The 22,138-nt window shown below is 37.1% G+C and overlaps 1 protein-coding gene across 1 annotated transcript in view; it reads left to right on the top strand.

Annotated features, from left to right (window-relative positions):
* The window catches only part of RNLS (renalase, FAD dependent amine oxidase), a gene marked incomplete at both ends in the record, with an annotated part of 268,919 nt that overhangs the window by 227,340 nt on the left and 19,441 nt on the right, over positions 1-22,138 (top strand). Inside the window, one exon of the mRNA XM_079706430.1 lies at positions 11,221-11,396. Within this exon, the coding sequence (XP_079562556.1) occupies positions 11,221-11,396 (176 nt within the window). The remainder of the gene's footprint in view (positions 1-11,220; positions 11,397-22,138) is intronic.

Raw genomic sequence — 22,138 nt, 5'->3', positions numbered from 1 at the left:
GATAGTACATAAATGTAGTTGATAAAGCAGCAGCAGGGTTTGAAAGTATTAACTTCAATTTGGAAAGATGTTCTACTGTGGGTAAAATGCTATCAAACAGCAGTGCATGCTGCAGAGAAAATCGTTCATGAAAAGAAGAGTCAATTGATGTGGCAAACTTCACTGTTGTCTTATTTTAAGAAACTGCCGCAGCCACCCCAGCCTTCAGCCACTACTCTGATCAGCCAGCAGCCTTCAGCATCAAGGCCAGGCCCTCCACCAGCAAAAAGATTACAACTTGCTAAAGACTTAGATGATGGTTAACATTTTTTTAGTAATATGGTATTTTTTAAATTGAGATATGTACATATTTTTAGACATAATGCTGTTGTGCACTTAATACCATGGTATAGAGTAAACATAACTTTTATATGCACTGGGAAAACAAAAAATTTATGTGACTCACTTTACTATGATCTTCACTTTATTGTGGTAGTCTGGAACCAAACCCACAGTATCTCTGAGCGATGCTTGTATAGCTTGCCTAAAGGTACTCCTCTGGAGAGATCTGTCTCACAAAACCAGATCTGCTTCCTCCAAACAAAGGCAAGAGCCTAAGGAATGATGGAGAGGGATGGATTCAAACATGAATTCTTGACCAAGTGGAAATCTTCCCTGACACAGAACCTCCTGAGACACTCTGCCACAGGGATTCTGTTGATCTGCAAGGATTTATCTTTGCCATGGAATCTGGAAATCTTGCCTCCTTGGATTTACATAATGGAAGTCTTTAAGAAATTGCTTTCTCTGAAAAGGTCAGAATTATTTGAAAAAAAAAAACTGGAATTTCCAATTTAGTAATTAAATGTGATTGGAATAATCAAGAAGTCTCATGGAGGAAAATGTTATCTAAGACCCTCCATAATGTAGAAATACTTATGAGTCTTGAGCTCTGATTTCCAAAATGTATATCTGGGTTTGGGGGGAAAACATGAGTCTGCCCCACAGCCTTGAGTCACCCTCCTCTTCCCTCTTGCTATGTCAGTGTATATGTATTTGCTTGTATGTGTGCTAATTATGTCTCAAATTACAAATAAGAAAATGTATTTCTCCTCTAGTACAATATATTTCTATGTAAGAAGCAAAGAGAACTTTTCTATGGCCTGAATTTTGAACAGCTTATGTCAGGAGTTTGAACAATAACAAAGAATGAAAAGAAAAACCAGAACAATGTTGTTCAACCTTTTTAAACTCCATACCCATAATCTTTATTAAGCCAGGCACTCTGCTAAGTGCTTTTATGTTTGTTTGTTTGTTTGTTTTTTACATTTTATCTTTACAACAACTCTCTGAGGTAAATATAATTATCCCTGTTTTTATAAGTGAAGAAACTAAAGCTTAGAGAAATTAAATAAAATGATGACTTCAGCCTGAGCTTTGTTTGTCTCTGAATCATACTTTTTTGATCAAAGTAAAAATCTCTATGCTGGAGAGACTAATAAAAGCTCCCCATGGAGACTTATCTCTTGCCCCAGCACCTACCCTAGAACACAATGAGTTTGATTGATACCTGGAAACTAGATTCTTTCTCATATTCTTCTTTAACTTATACTTTCTGTCATTTGTATATTTAAATTAACAGTGGCTTTTAAAATTCATTTCTAAAGATGAGATAATAACATCAAATGTGTTATTTGAAATTTTACATGTTCCGCTCACCCCCTTCCCATATTTGGGTGAGCCAAATTCTCAGTGCCTTCCTCTACCACCAGCCCAACATTGAGAATCCTGGGGAGGAAAGAACCTTGGAAATCCAGTTCTCCTACCATCACTCACATGACAAATGCTATTCATACTCCTGACACACTTCATGAGGATAGCTCAAGTTATTAGGAATCTCAAGAGGCCTAGCATTCTCACACTCAAGATCACATATATTAAAATACACGTAAGCAAAAGTAATGTTATTTTCAGAATAAACTTGATTCCTACTTAATATATCTTTAAAAAGAAAATATTCTCAATCCTGGATATGTTAATTTAACTATTGTTAGTTAACACATGATTTTCCACAGAGCTGTAACATTTGTGAATTATTTATCTGTTTCAGTGTGTGAATTGAGTATCTGTGGAATGTCAAGAACTGTTCTAGGTAGTAGCAGAGCTGAATCCAGACCAAGGAATTCTTAAACAATGTAGTATGTTTTCTTACCATACTACAAAATAGCTCGCTGGATTTAAACTCAAAAGTGGGATGGAAATTAAAGCCCTAAAATCTAGGGCAAACTCAAGGCTTAGAAAGCTCAGATGAAGAGAAGTATTTTCATCACATTGGTCCTATGGATTCTTAGTTTTAGTCTCTTCTTTGAGGACCAGGAGTTTCTGCCCTAGTGACAGCATGGAGTGGTTAGGGAAAGGATGAGCTTTACTTCTCAAATTGTCACCACTGCCTGGACCTCCATTTTATAGTCACAGAAAATTAAAGCTGAAAGGGATCTAAAGATAATAAACTTTTATAACCCCTTACTTCACATATGAAGAAACTGAGGCCCAGAAGAAGGTTGTTTTTTTGCTTTGGGTTTTTTTTTTTTTTCATAATTATTGGTCAAGTTTTCTAAAGAAACTGCTAAAATCTAATCTTCTTTATATATTGGAGATATAAAGTAAGATTAAGGGCAGACAGGAGGAGAAGAGAAGAAAGAAAGGAAACGCATTTGTAGGAACAAGCATACATGTGCTAGACTTAGTACTAGATCTTCACACATTTAACTTAGTTTAGGTTACAAATGACATAAAACCCAACTTGGTTGGCTTATCCCCTCCCCCCAAAAATAGGAGGGGGTGGAATTTATTGGTATTGTTCCTGAAAAATCCAGGAGTAAAGCTGCAGACATGTCTGGATTGATTCAGTCAACATCATGAAGACTTAGTTTCTGTCTATTTCTTGACTCTACCTTCTTCTGGATTGGGTTCATTCATAGTACCAAGCATTTCAGTGCCAAGTCTTACAAAAAAAGAACCTGTTTCCCCAAAAGCTCAACACTAGTCCAGGAATTGAATCTCACTGACTTGACTGGCCTGCCTTGAGTGATGTACCCATTGCTAAATTAATCACTTAGGAATGGATTAATTGATCAGTTTAACTTCCGTCACTTTTATCTGGGCTGAAAGTGGGGGAGGGTTGATCTTCTAAAACAAAAACTTAGCTACTGTTGCCATAGAAGAGCCAGTGGACACTGAACAGGCAATGTCTACCACACAGATATTCGCTCATATGAACCTTATAACTAGTCTGGAGGTCAATATTTAACTGTACTATGCCATGCCTTGTCTCTTGAATCTATTAAGTAGATCACCAGGCGGAAGATCTTCACCATTTGTGCACTGACTTGAACTCTTTCATGAGACCCAAAGCCAATTCGGTAGGAAAAGAAATATTAAAATGAATTTCTGTAGGCAATGTATTTTTTTTTCTCCCTGTAAGTAGGAGTACTCCCTGCCTGTCCCCCAGGCCCAGCCCCGCCTGCCATCCCTCATCCTTTCCACTGATCACCTTGTTTATTCTGAAGCCTTATCTATTTTGAGGATTTGGCTCAAAACCTTGATGCTTATACCTACTCCACTCTCAGGACTGGGGGATGCCCCTCTAATCAGTAGAATTATCCCCAGTAGCTCATCCCAGCCCCTGTTCCCACCCTCCTGACCCCAACCCAAAGCCTCAGACATTCAGTCCTCTTAGGTATTGAGGAAATAGGCAACATGTTCAAGTAGTTTGGATTACTGGTGAATGTTATCATTTACTTTCTCAGCTGGCTGGAGAAGGCAAACATACTCTTCTGTGAACAATTTTCCATTGTTTGCTGGAAGATTATTTCCTGAATTTGTATACATTTGTTTATACTGGAGCTATAGGGAAACATCTTCTGAAACTGGAAGTATGAACTTCTGGGGAATTCTCATTTTATTTTCAATTCATCGTGTGGGGTTTTACACACTTGTTTATATTTAACTAAATGCTTTTCAGAATGGTTACCTTATACAGAGTTGTTTAGAGAATGTCTGTGTGTCTTTTTAAACATAAGAAATCCAAACATATGTAGCCTGGGATAACAAGGATTACAAACATACATGTGTATCAGTTTTAAAACTTTCCTTCCTAGCCTCTGTTTAAAATGGCAAATGCATACATCCCTAGATATATTAGTAGCCACAGGCCTAGAATAAACAAGTAAAGGACCAAAAGAAGAGAAGAAACTAATAACTATATTAGTTTTTTTTTTAAGCTAGTATTTCCAACTCAGTGATGGAGAAGTCTCTCCTGCAGATAAAGTTGGAGGTAATGAAGTTGCCCAGGACATGAGTAGGGCTCTTGTAAGTGAATTTTAGCTTCTATAACTTATATACAAGAAATAGGTTTGAGATGGTTATTAGAAAGCAAATAAAACCTGCAGGTGGTCCCTCTGAATAGTGAGGCCTAGTTCCTGATTCAGGGCCAGCAGCAGCAGACACACACAACAGCAGACACGCTGCCAAGGAGGTGGAATGCCAAATGGCAGACTGTTAGATGCTTGTTTGGGTTGGAAGGGGAAAGAGAGACAACAGGAGTACGTATCTCTCCATCTCTATCTCCTTTTCCCCTCCCCACTCTTTTTCCTTCCCTTTCCCTCTGCTATGCTTTCATCATCAAGAGTGAGTTACTTTTTTTTGTTGGATTTACTGATGCGACTGACTTACTCTCCATTATATTTGCTGCTGGGCTCCGGAGCCATATGAAGGAGTTAAATTGTAATAAGAGCTCTCCTGGCTAGAGGGCAAGTCTAGTTAAGCCCGTTCCACATTGGGAGGGAGAGGGAAACTTACCACCAATGCCACTGCCAGGAGGAAGGAGAGCTGACCACCCACCCCTTCAAACTGTGTGGCTCTCAACGCCTGGTCCCTTTTCTCTCTTCCCAGGAATCTGTTTCCTGAACTTAATTTGCACACACTGTCAAGACCATACCAGTTAGAGATAATGGCTCTCTAACTGTTTTGCCTAGGTGCCATTTCCCCCACTAAGATGTAAGCTTCTGAAAGGCCCTAACAGAGTTTCTCTTGGTACCAAACTGTACTAAACACCCACATGCTCATTTGATTGAATCAGTAATTAAAGAAACATTTTTACCCATTTTTTGATCCTCTTGGTCTGCAGCTATAGTGTCTGCCACTCCTTAAGTTTCTTTAATCTTCTACTTCCCTGTCAGAAATGGAATCTAGAGCTGGTTTTAGGGGAACCCAACTTCTGCTCCTTGATAGATATGGCTAAAAACAAAGTTTAACAGATGGAAAATGTCTCTGAAGTATTTGCATGTAAATAAGGATGTCTCAGTAAGTTTGAGCTTGCTATATGAGTGTACAGTGTAGATTCCTCATATAATTTTGGAAGAAGGTAGTCAGAAATGGTGACAAATTTGGGTCAGAAGTGGGAAGGGAATATTCTAATTTAAAACTGTCCTTATATCCAGTTTTCTAAGACAGTGTAAAACATTCTTCCTCCATTGCTTTGTTAAGTTTGTTGTCCTATACTAAATACTTACTATATTTTTAGGACTTTTTTCCAGAGAGATGTATTCTGATTCATTGACTATTACTGTCAGCCAGTACTAGGCTGATTTGACTGCCGTGTCTTTATAATGCATTTAAATATATGGCAAAATAAGTCTCCATTCACTGATCTTTTTTTTTAATTTTAAATATTCTCATTGCCTTATTTTTCCTTTAGAACTGATTTTTAAATTCCAAAAAACTTGTAGAATTAATTAAGAGTTACTTTTTTCTTACTAGTTATTGTTGGTATATAGGGAAATCAATTTAATATCAAATTTTTTAAATTAATTTGATGGATTTTATGTTGGCTTATTATTTTAAATCATGTTTTTCCTTCTTTCTATTAATTATAAATGTTATTTTTATTTTTTATCTTAGTGCATTAACCAGAGCAATGTTAAATATCATTGATATTACTAAGCATCCTTGGTTTATGCTGATTTTACTGTGAAAATCTATATTATTTTCATAGTAAAGTATGATATAGACCAACCGCTTAAGGAAGATATTCTGTCTCATTCTGAGAAAGTCACTTTTTTTCATGTTGTATCTTTTTTCCATGAATTGATATTAATTGTTAATGGATGCCTTTTAAATACATATTGAGATTAGCATGTTTCTTTTCATTGTACCTATTAATATGAAAGAACATACCTATTAACATTAATAGAAGAATGACCTATAGTTTGGTGTGTGTTTATATGTGTAAATGTGATGTGTGTGTCTGTAATCAACATTATACTAAGCTTGACAATTTCAAACAAATCACAAGTAAAACACTTAGGACCTGGAGTCTTTTTTGTTTTAATTATTTATTGACTGTGTTTTCAATTTCTTTTATGTATTTTAGTTTATACTGATTTCTTTTATATTGAGTTAATTTTGGTAACTTTTTTTTCCAAGAAAAATTAGCCTGTTTCTTTTAGATTTAAAAGTTTATTCACATGGACACGTACACTTCTTTGGCTTTAAAGAACTTATCTGTATCTGCTATATCCTATCTGGCAGAGGGAGACAGTGGGGATGCTTGCCTATCTTTAAGTGGAGTGGAAAAAAACAAAAAAGAAATAAAATGTCTCCCCTGAAATGCCAAACCACATATCCACCTTCAGGCAGATTTGGTGCCAGAATTCATTCTGTTACTATGTTCTAAAAATGCAGTTAAAGTAGTCATATGCAGTATTGCCTCCAAGGTATCTGGCAGAAATGAAAGTAACTCTCCAAAGGAATAATCTTTAAACTCAGGCCTCAAAGAATTTCTGAGACAAAGTTCCTAGGAACTTTAGGCTCACCATAGGAACATGGCTCACAATAGAAAAAAAAAAAATCACGTAAGACATAAGGAAACACACCATCATGAGCAACAACGATTGATTACACCTATTAATATGAAAAAATGTACTTATTAATATATATCTATTAATATTAATAGAAGAATGTTAATAGACTGGTGTGTGTTTATATGTCTACAAAAACACTCAAACTCCTAAAGATTGCAGATTTTTAAATAACTAAAGATAATATAGTATATTGATTGTGTTTAAAGAAGTAAAAGAGAGTACTGACAATGTGACTAGGGAGAAAGAAGCTATCAAAACTGATCACACAGATTTGAAAAATAGAATGTTTTAAAATGAAAAGCAAAATAACTTAAATTTGAAATTAAAAGGACGAATTAAACATCAGAATAAACACATATATAGGAAGAATGGTGAACCGAAAGATAAATCAGAAGAAATTACATGGAATCTAGCATAGAGAGGGAAAACATTATAAAGAGATCAAGACACATGAAGATAGAATGAGAATATCTATCATATCTCTAAGTAGAGTACTGTATCTACCAGACAGGGAGAATGGAGAGAACTAATGACTGAACAATTTCCAAAATTAATGACAAAAATGAGTCTTCAGATTCAGAAAACACAATGAAGTCAAAGAAAGTAAGCAAAAAGAATCTTAAAACCTCAAAATATTCAAGTAAAACTGCAAAACACCAAAGGCAAAGAGAAAACAATATAAGCATCCAGATATGAAAGAATTACCTGCAATCAAATTGAGTTGACTTCTTGACCCCCACCCAAAACTGCAGAATAAAAAAAAAAAATGCAGTGCCCACTTCATACCCATTAGGATTGCTATTTAAAAAAATAAAATACTAAGTGTTGGCAAGGGTGTGGAGAAATTAGAACCTTTGTGCATTGCTGGTAGGAATGGAAAAATGATGCAACTGCTGTGGGAAATGATATGGTGATTGATCAACAGTTTAAACACAGAATTACTGTATGATCCAGCAATCTCACTTCTGAGTGTATACCCAAAAGAAGTGAAAGCAGAGACTTGAACAGATAATGGTACACCCATGTTCATAGCAGCATTACTCACAATATCCAAAAGGTGAATGCACTGACAAAATATTGTATATACACACAATGGAATATTATGTGGCCTTAAAAAAGAAGGAAATTCTGACACCTGCTACAACATGGATGAACCTTGAAGACAAGTGAAATAAGCCCATTACAAAAGGACAAATATTGTATGATTCCACTTATAGGAGGTACCTAGAGTGGTGAAATTAATAGGGACAGAAATAGAATGGTGGTTGACAGGAGCTGGGGTAAGTGGGGAGTGAGGGATTACTTTCTAATGCCTATAGAGTTTCAATTTGGGAAGATTTTAAAAGTTCTAGTGATGGATGGTGGTGATGGGTGCAGAACAATGTGAATGTACTTAATGCCAGAGAACTGTAAACTTAAAATAGGTTTAAAAGGTAAATTTTATATTATATATATTTTACCATAATAAAAAAAAGCTGCTGTGCCTCTACCCAGGAATAGTCTGCCACTCTTCCTGGGGTGTTAATATAAGAATCAGTCTTAATACTTTCAGAGAAGTCAACTCTGTCATCCCTTTCTAAAGCTGTTCTTACCACAGCACAGAGGTCAAAACAAAAATATTATCTAGGGGTGCCTTATGTTTGTATAGCACTTTATATTTGAAGAAGGCTTTTATGTATCCAAACCCATTTAATCCCGTGACAGCCTTATAAGGTAAGTAGTATTACACCCCTCTAATTGATGGAAGACAGTGGAGCCTAAGAGATTAAGTTGTCCAAGACCACTGGGCTATTAAGGATGCAAAGGTTCAAATAACTTATCTTCTGACTGAAGCCATTGATCTCCCAACATACAGCAATAGTTGTCAACTTACTATGAACTTTACATTTAAAATGCCAAAAGCAAAGTGCTATGCTTGTTAAACTGAATAAAGAAAAGAAAAAGAAAGATAACATCATTACGTTCTCAGGAACCAAGGAATAATGATTACACTGAGTTTACGCTCTGAATCCTATTAACATATTTGTGGCTTTTTATAGTGCTCTAGTTCCAAGCCTTGGTCACGTCTAAACTCCAGTTGGCTATTTGTATTTTTGCACTTTAGCTTCTGAAAATACCCTTTAATTTGGGGGTTGAGGGTCTTTCCCTTAAAACTCATTGTCTTAGGTTGCAGCTGTTCAAATTTTAATTGAAATTCTCAAAAATTTTTGTCTGATTCCAATAAAAACAAGTAGCCAGGTTGTTCTCTCATTGTTATGCAAGAACTGTTTCATTTTTGGTCTTAAATTTCCTTTTTTATTGCTCTCCTTGGAGTGGATGGCTAATGTAAATGGGAGAAACCTGGCAACGCACCATCACTACCCTTAGTAATTATACGAGCTCCCGGCTAGAACAAATGTCTGTGTCAGTGCAACCTCACGCACACAGCTGAGTTTGTTTCCCTTTGAAGACTGCCATAGATAAGTCAACTCAGAACCCCAACTCTCCTGCTTCCAAATGCTGACCCAGTAGCTTTCTCTGTCTCTGGGAAGGTTGGGAACCTCATGGAAGAGGGGTGACATTTTTGCCACCCCTTTCTGTGAACAAGCCTCCCTGAATGTATTAACTGACAACGTAGATAACACTCCCTGAGGCAGTATGCAGTAGGTTTCTCACAGTGGTGGTATTCAGTGAAAGATTTGAGATTTTGCACTCCCGTGTGGTACTAGTAAAGTAGACACTGGCAGGTTAAACACTGAAGGTTCAAAGAGAGGGTCCCCTCTTTGCCCTTTCAAGTTGTTCCAGCTACTGTGAGGTGAAAACTGGACAATCTTCTTACCATTGCATTTACAGCACAGATTCTGAAGTCAGATCTCCCACTTCATATACATTAAAATGTTTGAGAACACGCCACTTTAAAGTGCTCACTGCATTCTCTCTGAGAAGAGAGACCCAAATTCTTTAACAGTATTTTGCTGTAAAATTCATAAGCCAGAGCGCAACAGGAAAATGAAGTACTTTAACAAAAAAAATAACTCACACCTATCATTTGCACAACACCAGGAGAACTTTTCCCTTGGATATATCTGATTTATTGCTTTTATTCTCATAGCTTACATTTATTAAGCACCTCCTCTGTGCCAGAAACTGTGCTAAGCACTTCACACACATTAATGTCGTTTAATCCAGACCACAGAACAGTGTGGTAGATGCTAACTTATTCTCATTCTACATACATACACACAAAGTGAAGAGGTTGAGTGGACACACAGCAAGTAAGTGGCTTGTTCTGTGTAAAATTACTTTTTCTGTGTAAAGATGTACAAATCTATCTCAAAGAGATTGTTGCCTTTTGTAACAACCCCGAAAAGAATGTTATAATCCCAATTTAAAGAATTTTCAGTATCAGTCTTCCCAACCCCTGTCAATAGCTTATAGATTTTAGTATTTTCTTCTTTCAGCAGGGGGGAGCACCAACTTTCATATTATAATTTCATGCATTTCATATCTATTTAGTTTTCCCTCAACTTTTCTCTTCTGCATGATTTAAACAAAAAATAATAACAGGAAGTCTTGGTTAACATTCCTTCCAAGGTTGTATTCTCTAATGCCTCAATCACTTTGCTTTCAATGTCAAACTTTATTCAATTTTCTATATTCTACTAAAGAGTGAAAGATATGAAGCACTTGTTATTTTTCATTGTGAAAATATAGCAAAAAAAATTCAATGGCAAACAAAAAAGGAAAGTATCTCCATGTTATGAATGAAGCAGACTTTTTTTTTCAGATTTTTAATGCTGCTTAAAAGATGAAGAACATTATGAGGTCAAGCTTGTTTTGAGAAAGGTTTTTTTTTTTAGGTATTTTATTCTGGCATTTATATAATTTCAACAAGATATTTTTGCAATCCATTTAACATAAAATTAAGAAGATGAACATCTACTTTGTTCTCAGAATTTAAAGCGAATATAGGCTATGTATAAGAAATGGTTCCTGCCCTGATAAGCTTATGATTTAGTGGTTGAGAGAGAGAAACATACCAATAAATTTAATTATACCCAAGGCAGTACATATTAGGTCATTTTACCTTCCTTCAGGTTCTTTAACAAGACCTGAAAATTTGTTCTCTAAAACGCATCTTGAATCTGTCCTCCACGTCAGTAAAGCCTGATTTTGAATTTCAGAAGTAGCCTAATTTTATGCTTCAAAGATTAGAATCTGTTTTCCCTTCATTTATTGTCTGATTATTGTGATCAACTCTTAAATCCGGATTGAAATGCTGAGAGACACTAACATGTTACCCACTTTAAATTGTATCTTTATGTTCCTCTTACACTAGAGTCATCGGAAATCGGACCTTCCCTTGTGATTCACACCACTGTCCCATTTGGAGTTACATACTTGGAACATAGCACTGAAGTTGTGCAGGAGTTAATCTTCCAGGAGCTGGAAAATATTTTGCCTGGTTTGCCTCAGCCAGTTGCTACCAAATGCCAGAAATGGAGACATTCACAGGTAATCAGAGAATCCAGTGGTATGTGCACAGTTTTCTCAATCAGACCTGACTTTACTTTTTCTCATCCTTTGACACTCGCTAGTAAAAGAAATTAACATGATCTTGGGAGCAAATATGTGTTTGCCTAATAAAGAAGTTTACATGCAGGTTTTATTATCCCGTTATTTCTCAATAAGAGATACATATAATTTTCCCCAATGTTATGTTCAAATTCTAGCATCTCAAGACTTATATACCCTGAAGATCTGGGGTTTCCTATGCAGGCAAGGCAGGTTATATATCAAAATGCAGCTGTTTCTCTGGGGTTTTTCTAAATCAGTACTGTGGTTATATAGAAACCACTATAACCTCCCAAATTTTTGCAATATGTCGAATTAACCTTGTAAGTGTATTTTGCTACCACAATTTTCATTTTTATTAAGTTCCCACTTTGGTTTTGACTGCTGCCAGTAGAGCTGTTTGGGGGAGAAAGATGAATACCTGCAACAGCTAGTTGAGCTGTTTTTCAGGGTTAGATAAACCTGCTGATCACTCTACTAGTTCAAACTTAAAATCTCTTTACACTAAGTAAATGTTGACTTTTTTGGAAATCTCTGCATACTTCAGCAGAAGTTTGTGAGTATTCATAGAAAAAGTCTTTTGATCTGTAAACTCAGTTGTGAAGTCATCTGGGGACAATGGAGCAAAGGGCAGAAGGAGGAAAGAAGCAGTGACTTGTCTATTTTTTCCGAAGATTTCTGAGCACATTGATTACCTGACTTACCAGCACTATTGATTACCAAAGCTGTGAAGCCTTTAGAAAAAGTGGTTGTGAGAAATCGCAGCAGATTTTGTTTATTTTAAAGGAGTTTCCAAAATCAGAGGAAATGGTAAATTACTTCCTAAAATATTGCAGCAGGTCTATGTGTTTACCCATATCTTCTCAAGTTAAATTATACACTGAACCTTCTGGGAAAACATTTACTTAAACACATCATGGTCACTTTAAAAGACTTTACTTTTTCCTGTTAAAACAATTTTTAAAATCTCAATAGCTAATGTCTTTAAGTGATATTTAACTTAATCTTAAGTTGGCCTGAAAAAGAAAACAAGGAAATAATCTTGTTGATATAATTTGAAGGTAGATATATTACACAGAAAGTCACTTCGCAATTTATATACATTCTTTTAGAAGAAATGATAGTTTCTGAGTTTCTTCTTGTGACTTCCTCAAAATAATTTATTAATAAACTGAAAAGGTGGGTTAAAACCTACTTATTTCCTAAAATTTAATGTGTTAGTAGAAATAGATTTGACTTGCCCACAAAATGACTTAGTCAAAGTTGTGCAATGTCACAAAATTTAATTAAAAAAATCTTTGAACACAAAGTACATCCAAACTCTAACAATGATTTTTATTACAATTTGGATGTTCTCCCTTGAAATTATCCCAGTACATTTAAAGTCATGAAATCTACATTGGCTGCAAAGCCTGGAGGGGAATAAGATGTCATTCAAATTTAGAGGTTTGTATTTTCCACTATTCATAGTACCTTGACCAACATTCTACAGAACATAACGTCATTATAGCAGAGATCTTACCTACATTGTTCAATAGAGAGATCTCCCATATCACCTTAGGAAAAAGGCTAATTAGTGACAGGTCCAGAGACTTAATAACATTTAGCCAGTTAGTGTTCAGTTATTATTCCCAAGAGAATGCTTCTCCAATGTTTTTAAAAGGTTCATCTTAACCCTTGAAATTTAACATAAATGTCAATTCACCCTTTTCCCTTGCCATCCCAGCACACAAGCTCTACCTGAAATGAATTCATGAATGTTTGTGTATGAATATGGTCTTATATAGTGCTTAAACTGAAGGGAAGAATGGTATGGAAAGAGGGGAAAAAAAGAAAGAACAGCCAACTGATTTTGAAGTTTCCCTCATTTCTGATGCCCCTTGCAGGAGAATCCTGCCCTTTATTTCTTCCAGCCTGGGTCTCACCCTTCATTTCTTTTCCTCCTTCCTCTGTCCTGCTTCACCCAAACCTTCTCCTGTTCTTCCCACTCCACCCGCTTCCTTCCCTTCTTTCTCACTGACAAACAAATGATACAGCCCTTCAAACCCTCATTTTATAAAATCCTAGATAGACTACAGGACTGGGGTCCCTGCCTCAGGAAGCAGTGGATGGTATGGATTCCCCATCCCAGGCCTTTCAGGCTGGACTCTCCATCTCCATGCATTTTATTTTTCTCTTCTTTTGTATTGCCTACCCTGCATCCTGGCACTCAGTGACTGTGGAGGGTAGGGAAGAAAAAAAGGAAGAGAGATCACAATGATGAACACCCACATTGCATAGTGCAACAGGCCTGGAGCTGGGCGATTCAAAGATGTGATCTCATTTAACATCAAAAGTAGCCTTATGAGGTTGCTAGTTTTAACCCACTACAGCCATGAGAAAAACAAAGCCTCAAAAACAGGAAATAAATTCCCTAAGGCCCCATGGCTAGTAATGACAAAACTAGTCTACCTGCCTCTCAGGTCCTTCCCTCCTCTTCACTGACCCTCTGTTTTGAATGGCTGCTGTAACAAATCACTGCAAGTTCGGAAGCTTAAAACAACACAAATTTATTATCGTACAGTTCTGGAGGTCAGAGGTTCAAGATGGGTCTCGGTGGGCTAAAATCCAAGTGTCGGCAGGGCTGTGTTTCTTTCTGTAGGCTCTAAGAGAGAATCCATTTTCTGGCCATTTACATCTTCTAGAAGCTGCCCCCAATCTGGCTTGAGACCCCTTCCTCCATCTTTAAAGTCAGCAACAGCAGGTCAAGTCCTTCTCATATTGCATCACTCTGACCTTTTCTCCTGCCTCAGTCTTCCTTAAAGGACCCTTGTGATTACATGGGACCCACTTGCATAATCTAGGACACTCTCCTCCTCTCAGGGTCCAGTGATTGGCAACATTAATTCCAGCTGTATCCTTAACTCTTTCTTGACATTTAACATTTACAAGTTCTAGGGGTTAGGATGTAGACATCTTGGTGGGGGGAGCCTTATTTCTGCCTAACACACCCTTCTTTCCCCCAGAATTCTTTGGTAGATTCCTTTATGAGGCAGTATCTCCCACTCCTCTCATAAAACCTCTGGGGAGACCACCAGCCCTTTAAAGCTTTAAGAGCAGCCACTTTAGGAAGTGGCTGCTTTCTGAAAGAGGTAAGGGAGTATTTTGTGGGGGGGCAGTTTTCTGTTTCCCTGATGATGCTCTTCGTGCCTTCTGCTGCCTCTAATGTCATATATCCACAGTGGCAGCAGGGGGGTGAAAGATGGTTGTTCATTTATTCATTTGGTTAGTCATTTATTCCATAAGCATTTAACGAATGCCTAGGACATGTCTAATACTCTGCCCATGGAATCCTAGAGACTAATCTTTGCTGAAAGCCTTCTCCTAAGACACTAAGTCAAATTTTTTGTCTTGAGTAAGATAACGCTGCTTTTTTGTGGGTGCTGCTTTTAAGGAAAGAGGCGGATCAAGAAAGAAGGCGTGTTTGAAAGACTTGGGATCTGCTCTGTGCCTCCCGTTTGGGGTCTGAATAAAACACTTGAGTAGGTGGTTCAAACAAACATAACAAAGCAATGGCAGATTTTTCATGATTCTCAGTTCCTCCCTTTTGCAGATATTTGCCTTCCATTATTTAAATGTTTATCCAGTTAATATAACTTGATGCCTAGGCTGTGATGCATTGAATTAAGATTTCTGTAACAAGTATGATATATTAATCCGTTCAGCAGAAGAGTAATAACTGAAAACACCTTTCCATGTACATTGACAGGGGACACTTAATCAGTATGATAACCCTAATACTCTCACCACTATTATTTGCTATGCCTTCCTTTGTTTCAAGTCTATCATGATGCCTTTCCCAAACTATAATAAACGTATGATTTGCTTGCGAGTTTAATGCTGATTTTCTCCCATCTTTCTGTAGTTCCTGAAACTTTCAGTGGCTTTTTCTCTCACTTAGCACATTCATGGATTACTTTATTTTTAAAAAATCGCTGAATCTATTTCAAATACCAAGGAGATCAAGAGAGGAGTTTGAGGGGGGGAGGAGAGTCAGGTAGTAAATGAATACCTTGGTATCTTTGGCAAAAATAAATGGATTTGGACTAGACTGTTAAGCTTTTGCTGTAAAGTTAGAAATTAGTTATCTTCTATAGTTATGTTCTTTTCACTTGGTCTTTTGCCCTGAGACTGTACGTTCTCTCTCCTCAATGGTAGTCCTTTTATATTCTTTAAGGAGAAGGATGATGAACTCTGTAAGAATCTGATCAAAGCTATGAATATGAAGATGCTCATCCTTTCAAAATATACATGTACACATAAACACAAAATCACATCTAATTATGAAAATGTATCAATATAAACAACCTAAAAGTCCTCCCATGAATCCAGCATTAAGGACACCTGCTGTAAATGTTATACTCCTATAACCCAAACAAATCAAGAACCCCTCATTAGCCCAGTCTTGTGTTGTGGTCTAAGAAACAAAATTCAACAACCAAAAGGAATGTAAAGTAATTCTCATCTTTACTAGTATCTTTTATAGAACTTTAAAGAATATCCAAAATTCATCATCCTTAGCAGTACTTTTTTTTTTTCTTTTTTGTGGTACGTGGGCCTCTCACTGCTGTGGCCTCTCCCATTCTGGAGCACAGGCCCCGGACTCGCAGGCTCAGCGGCCATGGCTCACAGGCCTAGCCGCTCTGCGGCATGTGGGATCTTCCCAGACCGGGGCACGAACCCATGGCCCCTGCATCGGCAGGCGGACTCTCAACCACTGCGCCACCAGGGAAGCCCCTTAGCAGTACTTTTTGAAGTTTCTCTTCTCATTCCTCATATATCCCACTTCTAGAAGCTCCCTCACATCTTTTTGCACCCTTAACTCTAGTTTTCCACAGAGTTTTCCCTGATAATCAGCCATGCAGGCTTATCTGTCTTTTTTCATTCCTCTCTTCAGCCTCCCATTCACATTACTCACTTTTGACTCTCTTTTTTTCCGCCTCTTAGATAAGTAAATCTTAGACCTTTTCAATGCAAATTCCCCGTTTTGGCTTCCTCAGGTCTTCCCCAGTTGATTACCTTGGTTGACATAGTACTGCCCAGGAGTTAGAAGGAATAAAAGAGAAAAGAGGAAATGTGCAACAGCTTAAGGCCAGAATTTTCTTTAGAGGTTTGTGTTTGGTGGCGGAGGGGGATGTGTACACAGAAAAGCCTGAGGTCACCCACATACTTACATTATTCCCTTATGAGATTAATTTCTGGCCAGTAGCTGTGTCTGATTTCAGCATTGGAAGATCAGGTGGTAATTGATATTTCCATTTTTTCCTTTTCTTTCTTACGTATTTTCTATTTCATCCTCATTTTCTTCTCTTAGGCAGGTTGAAACTGAAAAGCAGTGACTGATTGATTGTATGAATATACCAAAATTATGAGTCCAAATGATTGCCCCCTTCAACATAGTCAGTCACCCTAATAAGCCACACCCTTATTTTAACAAGATCAGGCATCTCTTTCAGAGCCGGACACATATTCCTCAGCATATAATCAGTTGAATCAGGTCTTTGAAAGCTAAGCTTGAATTTAATGTTTTAGAAACAACCAAAGTCATTTGGACTTAAATATTTTTAATGAAATGGATGGCCAATCTTGACAATTTTCTTAAATGTTTTTATGGAACTAAAGAAATATAGCTATTTGTATTTAATCTGTTTTGATGTGTCTAGTAAGCTGATTCTAAAAGCTGCTACCCCTAAAAGACATTGGCCAGTGCACTACAGATTTAACCATAAGGCCTTCTAGGATAAGTGCTTTGAAAGACAATAATCAGTTGTGTTTATCAGTTAAATACATTAGATGTTTTGTTTTGTAATTTATTTCTAGGATAAAATCATGCTCTTTTGGTCATTCTGCCACTAAGACTTTTCTCCCATATTTGTGTCTTGTAATTCCTGGATTTTTGATAACGTGGTGTGATTATGATCTTGGACTTTGGAGTCAGACAGACTTCGGTTCAAACCTCAGCTCTCCCAGTGCCTTTGAGCAAGCTAGACTGTAACTCTAAGCCTTAGGGCCCCATCTGTAAATGGTACAACTGACCCTCCCTCACAGGGTTGTGGTCAGAATAAAAGGAGAGAACACAGTAGAAAACATTTACTACAAAACTAGCACAAAGCAAGTTCTCAATTAATATTATTAAATAGGGGTAGCAAGAGGAGGAGGAGGAGAGGAGTGATTCCATGGTTATTTCTTAGTAAATGAGCTCTGTGTGTCTCTTGCTCTCTTTTCTGGTACCTCTCTTCATGCCCACATGCTGTCCTACTTTTTAATTTTTTCTTACTCTCTTCTCTTTTCAGAGTCTCTGTCTTTTCTCTTTGTTTCACATACACAGATAGTTCTTTTTTTTTTTTTTTTTTTTAGTTTCTGCTTTATAACAAAGTGAATCAGTCATACATACACATCTGTTCCCACATCCCTTCCCTATTGCGCCTCCCTCCCTCCCACCCTCCCTATCCCACCCCTCCAGGCGGTCACAAAGCACCGAGATGATCTCCCTGTGCTCTGCGGCTGCTTCCCACTATCTATCTACCTTACGTTTGGTAGTGTATATATGTCCATGCCTCTCTTTCGCTTTGTCACAGCTTACCCTTCACCCTCCCCATATCCTCAAGTCCGTTCTCAAGTAGGTCTGTGTCTTTATTCCCATTTTACCCCTAGGTTCTTCATGACATTTTTTTTTTTAATTCCATATATATGTGTTAGCATACGGTATTTGTCTTTCTCTTTCTAACTTACTTCACTCTGTATGACAGACTCTAGGTCTATCCACCTCATTACAAATAGCTCAGTTTCGTTCCTTTTTATGGCTGAGTAATATTCCATTGTATATATGTGCCACATCTTCTTTATCCATTCATCCGATGATGGACACTTAGGTTGTTTCCAGCTCCGGGCTATTGTGAATAGAGCTGCAATGAACATTTTGGTACATGTCTCTTTTTGAATTATGGTTTTCTCAGGGTATATGCCTAGTAGTGGGATTGCTGGGTCATATGGTAGTTCTATTTTTAGTTTTTTAAGGAACCTCCATACCGTTCTCCATAGTGGCTGTACCAATTCACATTCCCACCAGCAGTGCAAGAGTGTTCCCTTTTCTCCACACCCTCTCCAGCATTTATTGTTTCTAGATTTCTTGATGATGGCCATTCTGACTGGTGTGAGATGATATCTCATTGTAGTTTTGATTTGCATTTCTCTAATGATTAATGATGTTGAGCATTCTTTCATGTGTTTGTTGGCAGTCTGTATATCTTCTTTGGAGAAATGCCTATTTAAGTCTTCTGCCCATTTTTGGATTGGGTTGTTTGTTTTTTTGCTATTGAGCTGCATGAGCTGTTTATAAATTTTGGAGATTAATCCTTTGTCAGTTGCTTCATTTGCAAATATTTTCTCCCATTCTGAGGGTTGTCTTTTGGTCTTGTTTATGGTTTCCTTTGCTGTGCAAAAGCTTTGAAGTTTCATTAGGTCCCATTTGTTTATCTTTGTTTTTAGTTCCATTTCTCTAGGAGGTGGGTCCAAAAGGATCTTGCTGTGATTTATGTCATAGAGTGTTCTACCTATGTTTTCCTCTAAGAGTTTGATAGTTTCTGGCCTTACATTTAGGTCTTTAATCCATTTTGAGCTTATTTTTGTGTATGGTGTTAGGGAATGATCTAATCTCATACTTTTACATGTCCCTGTCCAGTTTTCCCAGCACCACTTATTGAAGAGGCTGTCCTTTCTCCACTGTATATTCCTGCCTCCTTTATCAAAGATAAGTTGGCCATATGTGCGTGGGTTTATCTCTGGGCTTTCTATCCTGATCCACTGATCTATCTTTCTGTTTTTATGCCAGTACCACACTGTCTTAATTACTGTAGCTTTGTAGTATAGTCTGAAGTCAGGCAGCCTGATTCCTCCAGCTCCGTTTTTCGTTCTCAAGATTGCTTTGGCTATTCGGGGTCTTTTGTTTTTCCAAACAAATTTTGAAATTTTTTGTTCTACTTCTGTGAAAAATGCCAGTGGTAGTTTGATAGGGATTGCATTGAATCTGTAGATTGCTTTGTGTAGTAGAGTCATTTTCACAATATTGATTCTTCCAATCCAGGAGCATGGTATATCTCTCCATCTATTTGTATCATCTTTAATTTCTTTCATCAGTGTCTTATAATTTTCTGCATACAGGTCTTTTGTCTCCTTAGGTAGGTTTATTCCTAGATATTTTTTTCTTTTTGTTGCAATGGTAAATGGGAGTGTTTTCTTGATTTCATTTTCAGATTTTTCATCATTAGTGTACAGGAATGCCAGAGATTTCTGTGCATTAATTTTGTATCCTGCTACTTTACCAAATTCATTGATTAGCTCTAGTAGTTTTCTGGTAGCATCTTTAGGATTCTCTATGTATAGTATCATGTCATCTGCAAACAGTGACAGCTTTACTTCTTCTTTTCCAATTTGGATTCCTTGTATTTCCTTTTCTTCTCTGATTGCTGTGGCTAAAACTTCCAAAACTAGGTTGAATAAGAGTGGTGAGAGTGGGCAGCCTTGTCTTGTTCCTGATCTTAGTGGAAATGGTTTCAGTATTTCACCATTGAGGACAATGTTGGCTGTGGGTTTGTCATATATGGCCTTTATTATGTTGAGGAAAGTTCCCTCTATGCCTACTTTCTGCAGGGTTTTTATCATAAATGGGTGTTGAATTTTGTCGAAAGCTTTCTTTGCATCTATTGAGATGATCATATGGTTTTTCTCCTTCAACTTGTTAATATGGTGTATCACATTGATTGATTTGTGTATATTGAAGAATCCTTGCATTCCTGGAATAAACCCCACTTGATCATGGTGTATGATCCTTTTAATGTGCTGTTGGATTCTGTTTGCTAGTATTTTGTTGAGGATCTTTGCATCTATGTTCATCAGTGATATTGGCCTGTAGTTTTCTTTCTTTGTGACATCCTTGCCTGGTTTTGGTATCAAGGTGATGGTGGCCTCGTAGAATGAGTTTGGGAGTGTTCCTTCCTCTGATATTGTTTGGAAGAGTTTGAGAAGGATGGGTGTTAGCTCTTCTCTAAATGTTTGATAGAATTCGCCTGTGAAGCCATCTGGTCCTGGGCTTTTGTTTGATGGAAGATTTATAATCACAGTTTCAATTTCAGTGCTTGTGATTGGTCTATTCATATTTTCTATTTCTTCCTGATTCAGTCTTGGCAGGTTGTGCATTTCTAAGAATTTGTCCATTTCTTCCAGGTTGTCCATTTTATTGGCATAGAGTTGCTTGTAGTAATCTCTCATGATCTTTTGTATTTCTGCAGTGTCAGTTGTTACTTCTCCTTTTTCATTTCTAATTCTATTGATTTGAGTCTTCTCCCTTCTTTTCTTGATGAGTCTGGCTAATGGTTTGTCAATTTTGTTTATCTTCTCAAAGAACCAGCTTTTAGTTTGGTTGATCTTTGCTATTGTTTCCTTCATTTCTTTTTCATTTATTTCTGATCTGATCTTTATGATTTCTTTCCTTCTGCTAACTTTGGGGGTTTTTTGTTCTTCTTTCTCTAACTGCTTTAGGTGCAGGGTCAGGTTGTTTACTCGAAATGTTTCCTGTTTCTTAAGGTGGGATTGTATTGCTATAAACTTCCCCCTTAGAACTGCTTTTGCTGCGTCCCATAGGTTTTGGGTCGTCGTGTCTCCATTGTCATTTGTTTCTAGGTATTTTTTAATTTCCTCTTTGATTTCTCCAGTGATCACTTCGTTATTGAGTAGTGTATTGTTTAGCCTCCATGTGTTTGTATTTTTTACAGATCTTTTCCTGTAATTGATGTCTAGTCTCATAGCATTGTGGTCGGAAAAGATACTTGATACAATTTCAATTTTCTTAAATTTACCAAGGCTTGATTTGTGACCCAAGATATGATCTATCCTGGAGAATGTTCCATGAGCACTTGAGAAAAATGTGTATTCTGTTGTTTTTGGATGGAATGTCCTATAAATATCAACTAAGTCCATCTTGTTTAATGTATCATTTAAAGCGTGTGTTTCCTTATTTATTTTCATTTTGGATGATCTGTCCATTGGTTAAAGTGGGATGTTAAAGTCCCCTACTATGATTGTGTTACTCTTGATTTCCCCTTTTATGGCTGTTAGTATTTGCCTTATGTATTGAGGTGCTCCTATGTTGGGTGCATAAATATTTACAATTGTTATATCTTCTTCTTGGATCGATCCCTTTATCGTTATGTAGTGTCCTTCTTTGTCTCTTCTAATAGTCTTTATTTTAAAGTCTATTTTGTCTGATAGAAGAATTGCTACTCCAGCTTTCTTTTGATTTCCATTTGCATGGAATATCTTTTTCCATCCCCTTACTTTCAATCTGTATGTGTCTCTAGGTCTGAAGTGGGTCTCTTGTAGACAGCATATATATGGGTCTTGTTTTTGTATCCATTCAGCCACTCTGTGTCTTTTGGTGGGAGCATTTAGTCCATTTACATTTAAGGTAATTATTGATATGTATGTTCCTATTCCCATTTCCTTAATGGCTTTGGGTTTGTTATTGTAGGTATATTCCTTCTGTTGTGTTTCTTGCCTAGAGAAGTTCCTTTAGCATTTGTTGTAAAGCTGGTTTGGTGGTGCTGAACTCTCTCAGCTTTTGCTTGTCTGTAAACGTTTTAATTTCT

The sequence above is a fragment of the Hyperoodon ampullatus genome, assembly GCF_949752795.1.
Source record: "Hyperoodon ampullatus genome assembly, chromosome: 1".
Taxonomy (NCBI): Eukaryota; Metazoa; Chordata; class Mammalia; order Artiodactyla; family Ziphiidae; genus Hyperoodon; species Hyperoodon ampullatus.
Note: the sequence above shows the minus strand (reverse complement) of the source record. Positions and strands in the feature narration are given on the sequence as shown.